A 17,836-nucleotide genomic window follows, 5' to 3' on the forward strand; every position below is an offset into this window, starting at 1 on the left:
TGACATGCACAATTAGTATTAGTATTACTTAGCATACAAATAGTATTAGTATTTTTAAACTATAAGCATATCTTATGATACTAAATAACTAAATACAAGTTTTATCATATTTATCTCTGTATATATTATCTACAAAATATAGATTTTTAATTAACTTGTATATAATATTTTACTGGAAATTCTTTTCTTCTATATATATATATATGTTAACTTTATATTTTAAATTATTTATTACTCTTAAACATTTTCTTCATTAACTCTTATAACATTTCTTTTTTCTTGTATTGTGGTAACAATCGCTAGCAAAAAGATACATCTTTCCTTTTATATATATACAAAATGTATTTATTTAAATAAAAATTATATAATTGAGAAAATTAGTATTGTATATCACAATTTTGTCAGTCTTACCATACCACCTAATGGTATGCATTTAAAATGTTTTCTTAACGTAGAACGTGTGTTTTATTCACCAGTATATAATTAAGCGCAAATTATTAGTAAAATAATAACTGAAAAATAAAACAATTCTATCGAAATAAAGATACATTCTAAACGCTGACCATATAATATATGTCATAGTATTAGATATAGGTATGGATAGTTTTTATAATATTGTTATTAATTATATCCAAGTACATCGCATCGTTAACATTTCTTCGCATTATATTAATACTAAATGAATGGCTAATAATTAAAAGGAACCATAAAATGTTTATATGCTGATACTGAGATTTAAAAATACTAAATGTTATCGATCATGACTATAGAGAGATAAAACATAGATGAAGAATATATATAAATAAATTATAAATAATAACAAATTTTAATTTACATATAATCTAAAAACTTTCCAAAATCTCTATTATCGTTTACATTCTAATTTAATTGATGTTTCTATAACAGAAGAAATTCTTACCTTTTGTCAAAGTGCTTCCTGTCTCGATACTCTTCTAGCTTGCAAACGGTCGCAACGTTCACATTTTAATTTATTAAACGTTGCTTTACATTCATTGTGGAAACAAGCTCCACAAATTTCACATCGGGTAATTTTGGACAGTTCCCATGGAAATATCACGTCTTTGGAGTAACATACTTCACATACAAATCCTCTTGCTTGACATAACTGAAACAAATTATACAAAATTATATTTAAATAATAATAATAAAATACAACATAAAATAACGTAACAGTGAATACATGTAAGCACATATATGTATGAATAATGTTGAAAAAAAAATATTTCATACCTCACAAGCGGTAACATGAGCATTGCACACTTCGATCAATTCTTGTAATTGCATGGGTAATATTCCAAGCTTAACGTACATCAGATCTTGTATAGAGTATATATGTGGATCATTTATAATATAATTTGGCTCTTTTTTCAAAATATCTTGAACGCTGTTTAAAAATTAAAGTACATATTAAAAATGATTTATCATCAAATAATTAAAAATATCATTTCAAGTCACGAATAATAAGAAAACATACGTTGCTGCAAATCGGCAAGTATACAAAAAATCTTTGAGAAAAAATAACTTCGTGCGTAGTATTCTTGTTCTTTCTAACTGTTTTATACGTCTGTACAATGAAGCATTTAAATCCTGAATTTGAAACAATGGATCAAGCAACATTTGGTCTAATAATCTGTATGAAAAGTTAGACACAGGATACCTTAAAATAACATAAATGAATTTAACATACTTTAAACACAATACAGAATATATTAAAATAAATATTTTGAAATACCTATTAAAATCCCATTTAGATAATATTTTTCCTGGTATTAGAGCTACTTGATTTGTATGACAGCCAGTACAAAAATATCTACCCAAGTACTCGCAATATCGAAACTTGTTAGCATATTTAACTGCAACTTTCATACCACAACCTGCACATCTATAATTTTGTTTAGCTATTAATTTTCGTCTCCTGTGAAAATACATTGATGAGATTATTATAACAGATCGAATAATCTAATAATCTAATATTAAAAATATAATTTTAAATACGCTTACATAGGTGGAGGATGTGGAGTAAATATAATCTGTGGTCTGGGTGGAGCCCATTCGACAGTTCCACGTAATTGAATTGAATCCTCTTTTTCAACTTCATCCGGACTAACAGGCCAACTTTTTGGTAGAGGTAATAATCGTTGTGGAGCATCTTTTTCAGAAACAAGCCATTGCAATTCGCTTGCTCGCGGTAACTGCTTCTCACTAAATCTACTAATAAGCGACAATGCTACACCTTCTGCAGATATAATACTTTCATTTTGCGACAATTCTAAACCTTGTTTAAATTGATGTAAATCAGCATCAGAATATAGTGAAGCCATAGATGCAGATATTCCAGAATTGTTCAATTTAGTCATATTCGCATTATCTACTTCTATATCTTCTACATCATCCGTTGAAATACTATCAGATGTAGTATTAGAAGAGGTTGATAAAGGACTCACACTTTGATCGGTAGTTGTTGTATCAGTCTTTCCATCACTGAATAAATCACGATTCCATATTCTTCCTCTACATCGTTCTTCTTGACGCTGGCGTCGTCTAATTCGTATTCTTTGTTTAAGATTATTAATTTCTTCATCGCTATCTTCAACGGTTTCATCCACAAGACACCATTGCCTGTTACATTTGATTTGTTCGATAGCAGCTATCATAGCTTCGGAAATACTAAAATGTGCATTTTCCCTATCTAATTCAGCATTAGCTTTAGAAAATTGTGCTGAAGATAAAAAACTTGTCAAGCTTTGTCCTTCTATAGGCCTCGGAAAAAATCCTGTAGCCATTGGTTGAACACTACTTCCACCATCCTCCATAAAACTTTTCTTTGGCGTTCTAATATCCTTTTGTCCTTCTATTTCAACTGACCACGAATTAGAAAACTCTGGTGCAGATCTTGGTAAAAAAGCACTTATCTTTTTAAATTTCCGATCTATTTTGATACCATTTGTTCCATGTTTCTTTAAATTTATTCCATCTGTGGTTTCTGATGAAATACAATGTTCTTCAACGACTCCTCTTATCGAATCTTCATAATTTAAAGTACTGGAGCTTCCACTAGAAGTATTTAACATTCTTTTATTCTCTTGCGCCATTTTTATTTTATTTCTCATTTTTCTTGTAGGAGTCTTTGGTTTAGTTGCTACCTTTTCGCTCGACGAATTCGTTGATTGTTTAACATCCGAGTAATTAATGTGAATTATTTTTGACAACTCAACAGAAGGTGTTTGAATCTTAACAGTTTTATGCACACATGGATTTTCGGTAGAGTTTAAAACAGTTATTGAAGTTTTCGAAGAATTGTTATGAGAGTCCTCTAATGTCGGAAGACTACTCCAAGTTTTCAAAGAAATATCATAAACTTTATCCTTCTTATTCATATTGTTTTTATTAATATTATCTTGATTATGTTGAGACGCTATGTTTTTAACACTTATATTTGTGTACGATAACTGACCACTTGTTTGAATATGTAGTTTTCTTTCTCTGAGTATACCCAAAGTCGTAGAACAAAAGTTAGCAGGATAAGATGAAGAACGTTTATGTCTTTTCGGGCTTAAATTAGACGAGATCCAGTTTGGTTGAAACTGTAAAGATTGAAATTTAACACAACTTATTAAAAATAATTATATATGCACAACTAATTCTACATTTAAGTTAGGTAAAAACTTACTAAACATGGATCGATCTCTGTTAAAAGTATTGGTTGGTTCCTTTCTACTGCTCTTAAACATATCAGAGTAGCCTCGGCCAACTTTTCTTGACAAAGAAAAGCCCATGGTTCGAGACAAGAAAGTAAATGTTCCTTATCGGATAAAAGCCAAGATAGTTTGTGAGATAAGCTGTGATTTTCTAAACTATAAACAAATAGTGTTGTTTTTATTTCTCGATTATTAGAAACTATATTTATTCGCATCCTTACCTTTTGTACAACCATAACATATCTTTCCGAGAAATGATTTTAGTTGGTAAATTAGAAAAATAATCTTCGCATTCAGATATTATGGGTGATGACACTAATGACGGTTGAAGCCAATTTAATCCTTGAATAAAAATCCAACAATCTGGCTCACCCTATAAATTTCAATTTTTATCATTACTATATTTATTTAAAAATAAACATTTAAGTTATCATTTAACAATATACTAATGAAAATATTATACTTTATTTTTTGAACACAAATTTATATGTTACATCTTTTACTTACATTAGAATTAAATATACGAAAGCCATGTTTGAAGATTTGTTCCATTGCATTGTGTAATCTATTTAAACCACCATAAACATTCCATACATTTGCTATACCATCAATGAGTAACCCTTCCACAGTAAATCTGAGGTTTTGTAGAAGTTGCCATTGTTCTTTAACGTGTATATTTTCACACATTTTTCTGATTATACAAAAATATATTACTATGAATAAATTAATTTGTTTATGTATGCATCAAAACAATAACAAAATAGGACAATATTATAGTTCGAGTGAGAATATATCTTAAAGCATTATACATAAATGTTGAATGATATTGCTTGCAACAATACACGTTATCCAATATCTTCATGACGTTTAAATTCTATTCAATTATTTTGTATTCAAGTATTTTCATATTTTAAAGTATTTAAATCAATTTTGCTTTGTAATAATATCAACGGAGATGCAAATATTAATTCATTGTTGTTTACAACATCCATCATCCAAGATCACATGCCAATTACTGCTAATTTAAATAAGGTTAGAATAATGTTGTCCTACAAGACCTTCAAGTATCTATCTTATCGCGTGACTATGATGCATCTGCGCAGTCTTTGCCTGTAATTAGGTTAAAATCTTCTAACTACGAGATAGAAAACTATCTACAATTTTCATTTTATATCTACAATGTTAGATGGCGCAGCAAATTATCTGTGTAACTAAATGTGTATGGTAATAAATTTACTAACACATTTTAAACATTTAGAAAAATGATTTGTTTAAAACTAAATATAATAAAACATGTAAATTACATTATAAGCTATAATTAAAGTATTCATCTAATTAGGGAGAATGAATAATATTATTTTCTTTTAAAATCTCTATATTTGCTTAATTCATCAAATTGAGAGAAAAAAATTAGAGACAGTCTTAATTTATGTGCTATAAAGTACACCGATTAAATACATTCTGTTCTTAGTATATACATTAAAGTAAACATTCGAACTTAATGAAGATGTAGTTACTAATAAGATAGCCAATGTACATTTCAAGATTCATAATTTTTATATATTTTTTAATGACATCTTATTAGTATGTGTCAAACAAATACCACTTTTATAGATACAATTCGATTGAAGTACATTTTTCATGTATGACAATGATAAAGAAATGAAATCGATGAAAACAATTAACAAAATTTCCATCGATTTCCACATTCGTTGCATAGTACAAAAGTAGTCATAGGTTCATCGGCTGACCGTGTTTGTACTTGATTATAGGTACAATTACGTTTTTTGCATTTACCACATTTGAGTAAATCGGTTTTAGTGCCTTGTACAGTAGCAAGTTGAGCATCATTAATTGCTTCCTTTTTGAATTGTTCCCGTAATTGTTTTATCTCATCGCTTGCCATTTCTTCGGCAGTCATAACAGCTAACCGTGCTGGTGTAATAGCACCGACAATGAAATTCGTTTTTAAATTAGGATTTTTAACGTCACGTAAATTTGCAACTCTACTGCGAACCTATAAAATAATATACACCATAGCGTATAAGATATAAGCAATTGATAGATGGTTTATTTTATTTTCATTTTTTTATTATTTACCCTATTTTTGTATCTATTATCGGTATTCTTAAATTCTGCATATATTGCTTCTTCTAATTCTTCTGCTAATTCTTCTGGACTAGCACAACCATCAACAGTTTTACCATCCACTCTCAATGCGGCAGCTAACAATTCTCTACATTTTAATCTTACGGCATCTGTTGTAGTAGGAGCTGGAAATGAAGCTTGTTTTCTTTGAAGATCTTTATTAGGCTTTTCTTCTTTTATTTTTACATCGTTTCCATCCACCATATCTTTATCTTTCTTTTGATCTGCCTCGTCTTTATTTTTTTCGGACTTTTCTTCTCTTTTTTTTGAACTACTCGAAGTAGTAGAATCTTTATCTTTATTAGACCCTAAAATAGAATTAATAATACTTATAAAATAAAACATGCAAAATGTAATCATTTTTTTATCAATATATTTTTTCTACAATTAAATGTAATTTGCTTACCAGATAAAAACTTTTTCCAATTCTTAATAAGAGTCTTCGACAATGAAATTACTTCATCGTCTCTACTTGATTTTCTTAAAGCATTTACTGTCATACCGATTCTTGTTTTTGTTAAAAGTTCCAAGTCAACAGGAAGTTTCTGTAAAATTTTAAGTAACTCCAGAGCTTGTTCTTGACCCTGAAAGAAAGAAGGAAGAAAAACACTCAAAAGTAAATAAAATATTTGTAATTATAGAAATTTTTAATACTTATCGTTTAATATTTTTCCAGAGTATCACATATAATTTATATACTATTAAATAACAAATTTCAGAGACATTCGAAATGATCTTTCAAATATTTGAAAAAAATTCAACTATATTGAATAATGTACTTTGGATATTACACTTTGAACATGCACTATAACTTCATTATGCTATATGAATCAAAACACAATTGTTTACTTGTAGATAAACATATGCCAAACTTATTTCTTATATTTAAATAATATATTTAATTAACAAATATCTTAAAAGATTAAAACTTTTATTCTTAAAATGTTATCCCTCTTTGATTTAATTCATCGACATGTTCAAGCGATATGCAACTAGGTTAATTTTACTCACTTACTCACCGTCCCGTCACCACTTGACATTTTGTTTAACTTTTTTTGAATTCGTAAAACCTCTTCTTCAGCGCTCATTGTTAAAACGGACTAGTTTTTACTTAAAAATTAATATAAATACACAAAATAATGACCGTACAACAAAACTGTAACGGTCGTAGTTACACTTCAATCATGTATCATGTAAACATTCAAGGGAATCTTCCGAAGTGTTGGAAATAGACGCGCCATCAACAGCGACCTGACACAACTGACCAATCATAGAATGGTCATATGGTAAGTGGCTACGCCAAACAAAAAGCATGTCCACAGAGACTGTTCAATCACGTGATAGTGAAGCATCTAATGAGAGCGCATCATACAAGAAACAAAAAAGCAATAAAGTTATCTCTCTTATTTATAATTAGTCAATGATTAAAAGTAATGTCTGAATAATGTTTTATATTTTTATTTATAAATAAATAAGTTTTATATATGTTTTTATAAATAATTTTTATTGAACTTATAACGAGATGAAGTAGAAATAGAAATTATTTGAAATGATTCTAAGATATATACTTGATGTATAAGATTTATATAATAAATGTAGAAAAAATGATTACATAATGCATACATTATTGCAGATGATTTTATTACGGTTTTTTGAATTGCGACGACTACGAATGTATATAACAGTTACAAATTTATAAATTTTATATTATTGAAAACAAGTAATATATTTATATATTTGTTGTATCTCTGTATAAAATATTAATAAATCTAGAACAAATATACATACAACAGTTCATTTATATAAAAAAAAAAAGAATTGATTTATAGAATTACATAAAATTTTATATTACAGAAATTGTAATTATATTGGAATGGGTGAACGAGCTAAGAGTTGTTATTTAAGAAGTAATAGTGAAACTCTATCAACTGTTTATTTACCTGATTCTTCTCCAATCTTTATAGGACGTTCTGAAGGAACTAATATTATTGATATAAAGTGTTCAAGAAAACAAGGTTTAACATATATTATTAACATATTTTAATTTTTAAATATTTCCTCTCTACCTAATTTATTGTATATATATAATGTATAAATCAATTCGTATATTTTGATTTATAAAATTCTTATTCTAAATTTTTAATTAAATTTTAATCTAAACATATTATTTTCTATTAATTTTGTAGTTAGATTATGTGCAGATTATGTGCAACATATAGTAACGGTTCAACAAGTTGGTACAAAAGCTTGTGGTATAAATGGCTTCAAAACTCAAAAAGATAATAGATTCATTGTCAAACATAATGATAGATTAGAAATTTTATATGGGAAGCACATATATCAAATAGAATTTAATCCACCACCTAAAGAACAGAATGATCAAACATTGGTACAAAAACGATCTTATGATTCGGAAGATGAATCATTAAGTATAGATACAACGAACTCGTGCAAAATGCGCAAAATAGAAGATGAAAGTAATGCTATCGTACAAGAAATGATTAGCAATGAAAACAATTATTCGATAAATGGAGAAGATAAAGAAATCAATGCTATTGCTTCAACATCCAAGGAAAATGATGTAGATAATAGTACAATGAAAACTACAGGATTGTGGGACAGTAATAAAGAATTACTGATATATACTCCACCAAATGTGCAAAACCGTCCAAAGGTAATATTTGTGATTTAAAAAATATTATTGATTCTAATTAAAAAAAACACAAATAATTAGATACGTACAAAATGTTTGTTTTTACAGATAGCTGCATATGACATGGATGGCACATTGATAAAAACAAAGTCTGGTCTTGTATTTCCAAAAGATGTTCATGATTGGCAATTGATATACCCTACAGTACCTAAAAAATTAAAACAATTCTATGAAGATGGTTATAAAATTGTCATTTTTACTAATCAAGGAGCTCTTGGTACAGGAAAAGTGAAAATAGAAGATTTTAAAGTCAAAATTGAGAAAGTAGTACAAAAATTAGGTGTTCCTATTCAAGTAAATATTTCTATATTTCTAAAACATTTAATGCTATAATTCTTTTTTACTTATGTAACATTTTAAATCATAGGTCTTTATTTCTATGGAAAAAAATATATATAGAAAACCAGCACCAGGAATGTGGAATAAACTCGTCAACGATGTATGTACAATATAAGAATGTTCTATCTTTTTAAAAATATTATTATAATGGTGACATAATTATTTTCTTTTTTAGAAAAATGGAGGTTTCAGCATTGATAAATTAAATTCTTTTTATGTTGGAGATGCGGCAGGTAGACAAAAAAATTGGGCACCTGGTAGAAAGAAGGATCATTCTAAAGTAGATCGTTTAATGGCTATGAATATAGGTTTACAATTTCAAACCCCAGAAGAACACTTTCTTGGGCATAAAGCTGCACCATATATTTTACCTACATTTAATCCAAAAGCATTGCAAAAAGATGATAACCCCACTGATGCTAAAATTACTTCGCAACAACAAGAAGTATGTATTAGATAATATAAAATAAATATTTTCATTTTTTTTATTTTTTATTATATAATTGTATAAAAATAATAACTGTTTTATAAATACAACAGATGATACTCATGGTTGGTAGTCCTGGCTCTGGAAAATCTCATTTTGCTAAACTTTATTTAACCGACTACGATTACATTAACAGAGATACTTTGGGAAGTTGGCAGAAATGTATATCTACTATGGAACAATCTTTGATTAAAGGGAAACGTGTTGTTATAGACAATACTAATCCAAATCCTGTCTCACGTGAAAGATATATTACAGTAGCAAAAAAATATAATATTCCAATTAGATGCTTTCTCTTGACAACAAGTACTGAACATGCCAAACATAATAATAAGGTAAAATAAGATTTTTGTTTTTATATATTTCCTAGTTTTATTTATATATTTCTAATATCATTTTATTTTTATTTATTTCTAGTTTCGTGAATTAGTTGATTCTAATCATGCTAAGATTAGTGACATCATCATAAACTCTTATATGTAAGTAGAATTAGATTTTTCAAGTTACTATATCATATTTGTTTTTTTTATTACACTTTTGAAAGTATTCTTGTTATATATTTGTCTGTTTTATCAGGAAAAATTATATACCACCAACATTAGAAGAAGGTTTCACAGAAATTGTAAAAATCAATTTTATTCCACGATTTTTGTCTGAAAAAGATAAAGAATTATATGAAATGTATTTGCTCGAAAATTAATTGTATTAATTGTAATGAAAATAACTTAAAAATATCATCACAATTATTATAATACTTAGCATAATTGACGAACATATTAGATAATAATATATTTAAAATTTTTCATTTTTTTATGTATTATTTTATATGCTACCTATATTGTATTTAAATGTATTTAAATGAATGATTTCAACGCATGTACAGACTAGATATGCAGGAAACAATCTCGTATTAGTGTATAAGTTTATTGGGTTATTTCCCTTTTGTGTGTAATTAAAAAATAATATTGCTGTATAGCAAGCTAACTCACATTTTTTAATAATTCATATTTATGTTTTTTTGGTGATGACTTGCGTCTGGCATACATATAGGTAGGATGCTATTGAACTATTGATCATGATCTTGTTTTTATAACAGTAATAATAATGGACACTGCTGTGTATGTCAGTACATATGCACCTACTTATGTTACATGATTGAAAATACAAAAGTATTATTACAAGATTGATAGTATTTCGTAGATAGTGCGTATCTACTAAATAAATTTAAAAATAAAATATTAATTCATTTGTAATATTTTCCATGATCATCTAAGTACATGTAATATTTTTCATGTGTTTCAATTATCTAACATATTTAAACGAGCTTATGTCATAAATCATTATATTTATTGGTATACACGATTTAAAGAGGATTACAAACCATGATAGCAATAAATCAATTGAAGAAACTACAATTTTTCTTAATTGGAAGCATGAAACACATATTACCTTTTTGTTACAGGTTAATTGTGTTAATTTCATTCTAACATCTTTTTATAATTTTCAATTAATATAAATCGTGCCTCAATCGATAAATATGTGCTCTTAAATTTATATGATAGGAAGATTATGGAATAATACTTTTTTGTCAATCTTGTTTTTTCTTGTTTCTTTTTTTTTCTTAAAAACAGACTTGTAAATAATTAAACGTATAGTACCATGATAAATATTTGATATATTAATTTGCAAGAATTCCTTAAGAATAATAACATGTAGCGCCATAATCCTTATTTAGGTCCTGTTAAAAATGGGTCATAACAATGAGTATCGATGTCACAGTCTGTTTGAGAGCACATCATTAGAGTTTTAAGAATTCAACTACAAAGTTCTCTATTTGCTATATTTGGAAATAGTATTTCACTATAATCTTCATTATTCGGTTCTACAAAATAATTGATAATGAATAATAGATCTCTCTCTTTTTTTTTTGAGTTATACTTTCTTCATAAAAAGATGATTATACATAATTGAAATTGCGAAAGAAAAAGAATTCTAATCTTATTTGATTTTAACAGTGATTTGTTTCAACAATGATTGTAACGACAGTTTTTAATATGCTCCATATTATGTCCTCCTTCTAGATTTCTAAATTCGGCACATTGTTCTAGTTTTTAGTAGCATCTTGAAAACTCTGTAGGCACATTCTTAATTTAACATTGAAAGTGTACGTTCTTTGATACATATAATAATAGCTTATAAATAATCATATTTTGTCGAATAGATATTTTTTACATTACAATACAACTGCGAATATTATAATCTTATGTGTATATTTATTATACGCATTTATTTGCGTACATAGTCGAAATGCAACATTAAGTGTATATATATTGAATTAATAGTTAAGCACAAATTATATAGAGAAAAGTTCTTTATTATTGGGTTAATATTACATCTCGACCATGGAATTATTGTAAATAGTTAAATGTAATGTTTGCCAGATATCATGGCCAGTGAACACTTGGGTAGTTTGGAAATTTGCTGAGCATCAAATAGTTACTCTTGCTTATATTTTGTATTATAATTTATCTATGAATATATATGTCTATAGTCAATATTGCATTAATTAACAAAAAAAGAAAAAGAAAAGAAAAAAGAATAAGTTCAAGGTAACTTGTATCATTCACGTTCCTTTGTAATTAAAAAACACTATTAACAAGTGTAAAATATAGGAACGAATGTAAAACTCTTCATTTCTTATAGATTTTTCAGTTGTGCAGTAATATGGTTGCTATGGCAGCATGCTTATAGAGTAAATTGCTATTTCTGGAACAATTGCATTTTGAAAAAATTGCTAAAGATTATACGCTATCTTTCATATGTTTCTATTAGTCAATATTATTATGTCATGTGAGCAAAATATTCGTATATATTGCAATTTTTTTGTTGTAGGAACTTTAAACTGTAAAAATGCAATTCCATTGCTTCATTTGCATAAATGCATCTAACTTTGACTATTATTTAGGCAAAATATGCTATCGTTGCTCCCATAGAAACGTTATTGCTGCTAAAATTAATTGCATAAATAATCAATGTGCTGCTAAAATTAATTTATAAATAATCAAATAGTATGTTAGCATGAAAAAATAGATTAAAGCAACAGAGCGGTTGATGGCAGCATTTTACCATTTTCGTTGTTTTACATTTATCTTTTGTAAATAAAATCTACAAAATTGATATTATCTTATTAATATTCGTACACATATATATATATACTAACGTGAATCACAAAAGAGTTAAATTGTGTAAATATGAATATAAAACGTATAATTCTTATTACAATTACTAATAAAATATCAACTTAAAATTAACCTGTTAATCGGGGAGATCTCAAATAAAATAAGTTGTAAAAATTGCACATATAACGTTGCTCTAATAGCGCAATGAGAAATAAAAATAAAACTGATTTATTTAATCTTTGATATCATATAAAAGAAGGTAAATATTTTCATCCGTCCCCGGTTAATAGGTTAATAATTTTCCTTTATAACAGATCAGATGTGTTACTTAAATTGATACCAACAACCGCTGCACACACATCGTTTTTTAAAACGTAATATTAGTTGATAAATTCGTAATTGTTATATTTGATTAAAAAAAAATTAGCTAAACATAACTGCTGAATATCCTTTGAAGCAATTAAGATCAGACCCATCCTATGCTATTCTCTTTTTGTATGCTTATAAAATTCCCTCCCTGAGACACGAGGATTGGTCACGGATATTCAGCAGTTAGGCCAGAATGCTAAGCATTATTTCGCTATTTAAGAAGTGACAGTTAGCCTATCTCTATCATTTCTGTGTCTTCCACATTGTTATGCCCTACACCATTATGCCTAAAACATTCAATTATAGACACCATATTTAATTACATTAAATATATATCATTCAAATTAACTTTCATACTTATTAAATTATTACGATTTTGTATCATAATTATCACAAGTAATCAAAATAGATTTACCTATGATTTTGCAAATGCGAATTATGCAAATGGAAATGTGTATTTCTTGGTGAGAAACCACGTATATTGCCTTTGCGAGGACTTCTAGCATTTATAACTCTTGGTTGGGAGTACATATCTTCAAGTATACTTGGTGCTACATATGTGAATCCCTTAAAAGACCAAATAATAATAATAATAATAAAGAAATTGATTAAAAAATTGTAAGTTCTTAATTATCTTATGTGATATTTAGTAAGTTTACTTAAAGTAATATTTTCGAAACAAAATACTTACCTGAAATACTCTATTAGCTGATTCACTCAGAGTATATTCTGCAGGTGAATCTATAGGGGCGGAAGTTGTAAATCTCTTGTCAAATTGGGATACATCATCTTCGCTTGCCAATATTGGCCTGAATGGTGGTTCCAATTTTCGTGATATAACATCGTTCCAATTTATGTGTTTAAAAAATTGATGATTTTTTATTTGTTCAGCATCCGATGGTGCAGTACCTAGCCTTTGTGCGACTTGTCTCTGTATCAATAAATTAAAAAACTTATAAGAACTATTTTTATATTATTAAACTATTCAAAATTAATTTAATAAATTAATGCTAAAAAAATAATCTAAAATAACTAAAAGTAAAGTAACGAAACGTCTATCAACCTTCAGCAGCTTTCTTATTAGATCTCTGGCATCGGGTGTTAAATATTGAGGAAGATTTAATTTGCCTCGTAGAATTTTGTCTATTGTCTTTTTCCTGTTAGTAGATGTAAATGGAGGCTAAAATAAAAAACAATATAATCTGGGAAAAAACAGAAATATATGAATGTATCCACTGAAAAAATTACATACAGATCCTGTGAGCATGTCATACATCAAAGTACCAAGACTCCACCAATCGACTGCTTTACCATGCCCACTTCTCATTAAAATTTCAGGAGCCCTTAGAAAAAAAACATAACATATTTTTCCCTAACTAAACAGATAATATTAATAATATAAATTACACGTTCTTACATATACTCTATAGTTCCACAAAAAGTATGTGTTACAGTATCATCTTGTATATGTTCTTTGCATAAACCAAAATCAGTTAATTTAATATGACCTTCTGCATCTAACAAAATATTTTCTGGTTTCAAATCTCTGCAACGCAAATTAATATGTAATTAATGATATACTTATTAAAATAACATTGGCATATAATGTATAATGAGCGCAATATTATAAATGTATAATACCTGTAAATGATTCCTTGTAAATGAAGATGTTGCAAAGCCAGTATTATTTCAGATAAGTAAAAACTGTAATCAAAGTATACACTTTAAATTAAAAATTGCTTTTATATAAGAATGCAGAAACAAACAATAACATATACTTGTATAATCTCCTACCATGCAGTATCCTCTAAAAATATTCCTTCGTCATTTAAATGTCGAAAAAGTTCACCTCCACACATATACTCTAAGATCAAATATAATTTACCACACGTTTGGAAAGCATACATAAGGTCTACAATGAATGGGTGCTGCAAGAAAATTATGTTAAAGAGAAATAGCATGGATTTGAAAATATACTAATTGATTTTAACTATACCTTAACAGCTTCTAAAATATTTCGTTCAGCTTTTGTATGAGCGGTATCTTTTTGATTTCTTATGATAGATGCCTTATGTAACACCTAATTTATAAATACAATAATAACATTTTTTACAAAGTTTTGAAAATTCGTTATAATATAAACAAAATTTTTGTTAAAAATATGTAGTTCTTTTCTCGATTCAAAATATAATTTTACATCCTTAGCATAAAGAGAGAGCATGGAGTGAGAGTAACTCAAAAACCCTTCTCATAAAATAAGTCAGATGGAATTCCAGAGAAGAGTGCCAGAGTGATCATAGGGTTCTTTCTTTATGTAATACTTTGTAACCCCTTACTATTCTACGACTGTAAGTCTATACGACTGTAATACCATATATGTTGTAAACAAATCAATGTTATTTTCAACTTACCTTCATAGCAAAAATGGTACCGCTGTCGTTTCCTGTTATTTTACGTACTTGAAAGACCTTTCCGTATCCACCTTTTCCAATAACTTTGCATAATTCAAAATCTTGTGGTCCAGCTCTTTCTCTCCCACGATTAACATTTTGTTCGGAAATAGCAACCGTTTCAACGCCATCCGATCTGTTAGAAAACATCATTGTTATTATGTTAATATATAAATTGAAATTACACCACCAGATGCAAAGATTTACTCACTCAATTATTTCATTCACGTTAGGATTAGGATCGTAGTCCTCCTACATAAAAGGAAAACAATTTAGTTGTAATAATAAAAATAATAATATTAAAAAGAAGTATGGAATAATAAAAAGAAAAATATTGAGATTCGAAATATCAATGGGGGAAAGAGGAAAGTTACCTCTCCAATCTCGATAACATCATCGTCCGACTCGTCCCTATTCACTGCATCCACGTCGTGCAATTCAATATCGAATACCGCAGCCATTCTGGATGCGATTGTTTTCTATCAAAAGACGTCCTAAGACTAAAGAAATTACCAATCTTCCTTGATGCAGCGCGTGCACTCTCAGTGAAATATTGTTGCACCTTATATTGCACAAACCTTGAATGTCTACATTACGCTTCTGACAAGAAACTGCCCTGCCGCAGAACATACCAAACACCTTTTCTCCGTAAATTCGTTCATTGGTTGACAATCTTTTTCAGCGGTTATACTCGACTGGGAGAAACATATTTTTGACCAATCAACATTAACATTCAAAGTTTACTCGAGTTCTACCACCAATCCTCTGACATAAAAGCATTTCGCATTGTTGCCGGCTTTTGTACTTATACATTCTCTTTAACGCGGTACATTCAAATAACATAATCTTTTTCTACGAAACAATAGAAGGAACAGGAAAATTTCGAAGTAATTATATGCACCTTTGTTCGATTCGAATTTAAGTTAAAATAAATTTTGATATAATGACGGCAATTCATATAAAGTAAACGCAAAATTGAAATACTATTGTTATAACTACTCCTGCGCAATGTTATTTTTTTTACTAATATATTTAAATTAAAAAGAAAATAAAAGTTTATTATTTTTATTTACATACTTTATGTATTAATATTTAGTTATATTAAAACATATTATATATATATATAATGACTATTATTATATGAAAATAATGTCTTTAAGTTTTGCAGTCTATCACATGCGCGAGTCATTACTTTATCAGACATTAAAAAGTGGATTTAGAACAATAGATTCGTTATCGGTATATTTAAATTGATAAAACGTATTCAATTTACAATAAGATTATGCTGATTTTTCTTTTATCTTTTTACCGATAAAATAACATTATTTGAGTTGAAGATTTTCTGTTCTTACAAATAAAAGGAAGAAGGAAAAATGACTATTCGTCACCACCTTAAAGGATACAATGATTTTGTGAAATTTTTTGAAAATTTAAAAACTGAAGAACTAGTCTTTGTTTTATACACAGGTGCAAAGCTTGAAAATGGTCAAAGCTGGTGTCCCGATTGTGTGGAAGGTAAAACATTTTGGGCTTTGTTCTTTTGTTTCAAAGTACATAACCTATTTTGTAATGAATCATTAGTTCAATAATGTATTGTAAGTTTCCCTTTGATTCATAGATCTAAATAAATTTATTTCTGTTGTTTCATTTCTATTAATAATATTTGAATAATCTTATATTATTCTAATAATTTTTTTTTTAATCCAGCGGAGCCATTTATAGAAGCCGGATTAAAAACACTCCCTGAGAGGTCCCATTTTGTTGAGGTTCAAGTAGGAGACAGAGCATTGTAAATATATAAAATAATTTTTCACTAAGTTTTTTTATGCATAGAATCTATGATAAATATAATATATTATGATTTAAAAATATATGTTCTTTTATTATTTTATTTTTTTAGCTGGAAAGATCCTAATTGCATATTCCGTAAAGATAATAAAACTCAATTGAAGGTGCTACCAACATTGGCTCTATGGGGAACTCAGAAACGTTTACAAGGTAGTGAGTGCCAAAGCGAAGTACTTCTTGATATGTTATTTACAGAAAAAGATGATTAAAATTGTCTATTTTATATATATGGTGCCATTATTTTATAATTCAAAAAAGTATTGAATATTCTCTTAAGTAAATTTTTGATATTTGCAAGTAAATTGTTGATACTATAGTTAAAAATATGTTTTTTTATTTGATAATGGTTTTTCCATTACTTATTTTATAAAAGAAAATCACGGAATGAATTATTATATTTAATTTAATTCTTTACACTATCTTTATTTTCCTAATTTGTTTTGAACCAACTCTAATTCGATTTATTCTACTTTTGATGTTATAAAAAAAGATATTATCACGTCAGTAGTGATCTCGTAAAATATACTTCATATATTTTATTTTATAATTAATATAAAATTACAATTAATATAAAAAGTTCAAAA

At 27.6% G+C, this 17,836-nt stretch overlaps 5 protein-coding genes across 6 annotated transcripts; 2 read left to right on the top strand and 3 right to left on the bottom strand.

Moving 5' to 3' along the window:
- Nucleotides 1-218: 218 nt before the first annotated feature.
- LOC106793059 (run domain Beclin-1 interacting and cysteine-rich containing protein) lies at nt 219-4,814 on the bottom strand. Its single transcript, XM_014759667.1, has 8 exons — nt 4,227-4,814; nt 3,941-4,092; nt 3,692-3,875; nt 2,023-3,605; nt 1,754-1,936; nt 1,496-1,678; nt 1,252-1,405; nt 219-1,126 (listed from the first exon to the last, which is right to left on the bottom strand). The coding sequence occupies exons 1-8, from the start codon at nt 4,404-4,406 to the stop codon at nt 926-928; spliced, it is 2,820 nt and encodes a 939-aa protein (XP_014615153.1). The 5' UTR covers nt 4,407-4,814; the 3' UTR covers nt 219-925.
- A 267-nt stretch (nt 4,815-5,081) lies between these two features.
- LOC106792636 (transcription elongation factor S-II) lies at nt 5,082-7,089 on the bottom strand. 2 transcript variants are annotated; one of them, XM_014759134.1, is made up of 4 exons: nt 6,887-7,089; nt 6,274-6,451; nt 5,820-6,175; nt 5,082-5,736 (listed from the first exon to the last, which is right to left on the bottom strand). In XM_014759134.1, the coding sequence occupies exons 1-4, from the start codon at nt 6,953-6,955 to the stop codon at nt 5,401-5,403; spliced, it is 939 nt and encodes a 312-aa protein (XP_014614620.1). In that variant the 5' UTR covers nt 6,956-7,089; the 3' UTR covers nt 5,082-5,400. The 2 variants fall into 2 exon arrangements, with proteins under 2 accessions (XP_014614620.1, XP_014614626.1); XM_014759140.1 differs by having other exon boundaries at nt 6,879-7,088.
- Nucleotides 7,090-7,287: 198 nt separating this feature from the next.
- LOC106793027 (uncharacterized protein F21D5.5) lies at nt 7,288-13,034 on the top strand. The gene is made up of 9 exons (XM_014759610.1): nt 7,288-7,587; nt 7,722-7,882; nt 8,054-8,541; nt 8,629-8,874; nt 8,948-9,019; nt 9,095-9,364; nt 9,460-9,741; nt 9,824-9,885; nt 9,983-13,034. The coding sequence occupies exons 2-9, from the start codon at nt 7,741-7,743 to the stop codon at nt 10,104-10,106; spliced, it is 1,686 nt and encodes a 561-aa protein (XP_014615096.1). The 5' UTR covers nt 7,288-7,587; nt 7,722-7,740; the 3' UTR covers nt 10,107-13,034.
- On the bottom strand, nt 10,988-16,062 carry LOC106793029 (ribosomal protein S6 kinase beta-1-like). The gene is made up of 12 exons (XM_014759611.1): nt 15,779-16,062; nt 15,616-15,656; nt 15,366-15,540; nt 14,951-15,034; nt 14,749-14,882; nt 14,596-14,658; nt 14,372-14,500; nt 14,207-14,297; nt 14,018-14,134; nt 13,646-13,885; nt 13,370-13,521; nt 10,988-13,241 (listed from the first exon to the last, which is right to left on the bottom strand). Exons 1-12 carry the CDS (start codon nt 15,863-15,865, stop codon nt 13,184-13,186), a joined length of 1,371 nt encoding a protein of 456 aa, XP_014615097.1. The 5' UTR covers nt 15,866-16,062; the 3' UTR covers nt 10,988-13,183.
- Nucleotides 16,063-16,574: 512 nt separating this feature from the next.
- On the top strand, nt 16,575-17,657 carry LOC106792672 (thioredoxin domain-containing protein 17-like). Its single transcript, XM_014759172.1, has 3 exons — nt 16,575-16,919; nt 17,112-17,193; nt 17,305-17,657. Exons 1-3 carry the CDS (start codon nt 16,778-16,780, stop codon nt 17,459-17,461), a joined length of 381 nt encoding a protein of 126 aa, XP_014614658.1. The 5' UTR covers nt 16,575-16,777; the 3' UTR covers nt 17,462-17,657.
- Nucleotides 17,658-17,836: the final 179 nt, after the last annotated feature.

This window comes from Polistes canadensis, unplaced genomic scaffold (genome assembly GCF_001313835.1).
Source record: "Polistes canadensis isolate GaletaPanama2010 unplaced genomic scaffold, ASM131383v1 scaffold_10, whole genome shotgun sequence".
NCBI classification, from domain to species: Eukaryota; Metazoa; Arthropoda; class Insecta; order Hymenoptera; family Vespidae; genus Polistes; species Polistes canadensis.

Bases quoted from the DNA above. Each gene is read 5' to 3' on its own strand.
- LOC106792636 (XM_014759134.1), bottom strand. From the start codon at position 6,955: ATGAGCGCTGAAGAAGAGGTTTTACGAATTCAAAAAAAGTTAAACAAA. The intron at 6,452-6,886 runs GTGAGTAAGTGA...TCTTTCTTTCAG, and splicing joins TGTCAAGTGGTGACGGGACG to GGTCAAGAACAAGCTCTGGA. The intron at 5,737-5,819 runs GTAAATAATAAA...ATTATTTTATAG, and splicing joins ATAATAGATACAAAAATAGG to GTTCGCAGTAGAGTTGCAAA.
- LOC106792672 (XM_014759172.1), top strand. From the start codon at position 16,778: ATGACTATTCGTCACCACCTTAAAGGATACAATGATTTTGTGAAATTT. The intron at 16,920-17,111 runs GTAAAACATTTT...TTTTTAATCCAG, and splicing joins GTGTCCCGATTGTGTGGAAG to CGGAGCCATTTATAGAAGCC. The intron at 17,194-17,304 runs GTAAATATATAA...TTATTTTTTTAG, and splicing joins CAAGTAGGAGACAGAGCATT to CTGGAAAGATCCTAATTGCA.
- LOC106793027 (XM_014759610.1), top strand. From the start codon at position 7,741: ATGGGTGAACGAGCTAAGAGTTGTTATTTAAGAAGTAATAGTGAAACT. The intron at 8,875-8,947 runs GTAAATATTTCT...TTTAAATCATAG, and splicing joins AATTAGGTGTTCCTATTCAA to GTCTTTATTTCTATGGAAAA. The intron at 9,886-9,982 runs GTAAGTAGAATT...CTGTTTTATCAG, and splicing joins ATCATCATAAACTCTTATAT to GAAAAATTATATACCACCAA.
- LOC106793059 (XM_014759667.1), bottom strand. From the start codon at position 4,406: ATGTGTGAAAATATACACGTTAAAGAACAATGGCAACTTCTACAAAAC. The intron at 3,606-3,691 runs GTAAGTTTTTAC...CAATCTTTACAG, and splicing joins CAGAGATCGATCCATGTTTA to TTTCAACCAAACTGGATCTC. The intron at 1,127-1,251 runs GTATGAAATATT...AATTTGTTTCAG, and splicing joins CTCATGTTACCGCTTGTGAG to TTATGTCAAGCAAGAGGATT.
- LOC106793029 (XM_014759611.1), bottom strand. From the start codon at position 15,865: ATGGCTGCGGTATTCGATATTGAATTGCACGACGTGGATGCAGTGAAT. The intron at 14,501-14,595 runs GTATTATACATT...TTTGCGTTGCAG, and splicing joins TTACAAGGAATCATTTACAG to AGATTTGAAACCAGAAAATA. The intron at 13,242-13,369 runs GTAAATCTATTT...TGAATGTTTTAG, and splicing joins TCGCATTTGCAAAATCATAG to GCATAATGGTGTAGGGCATA.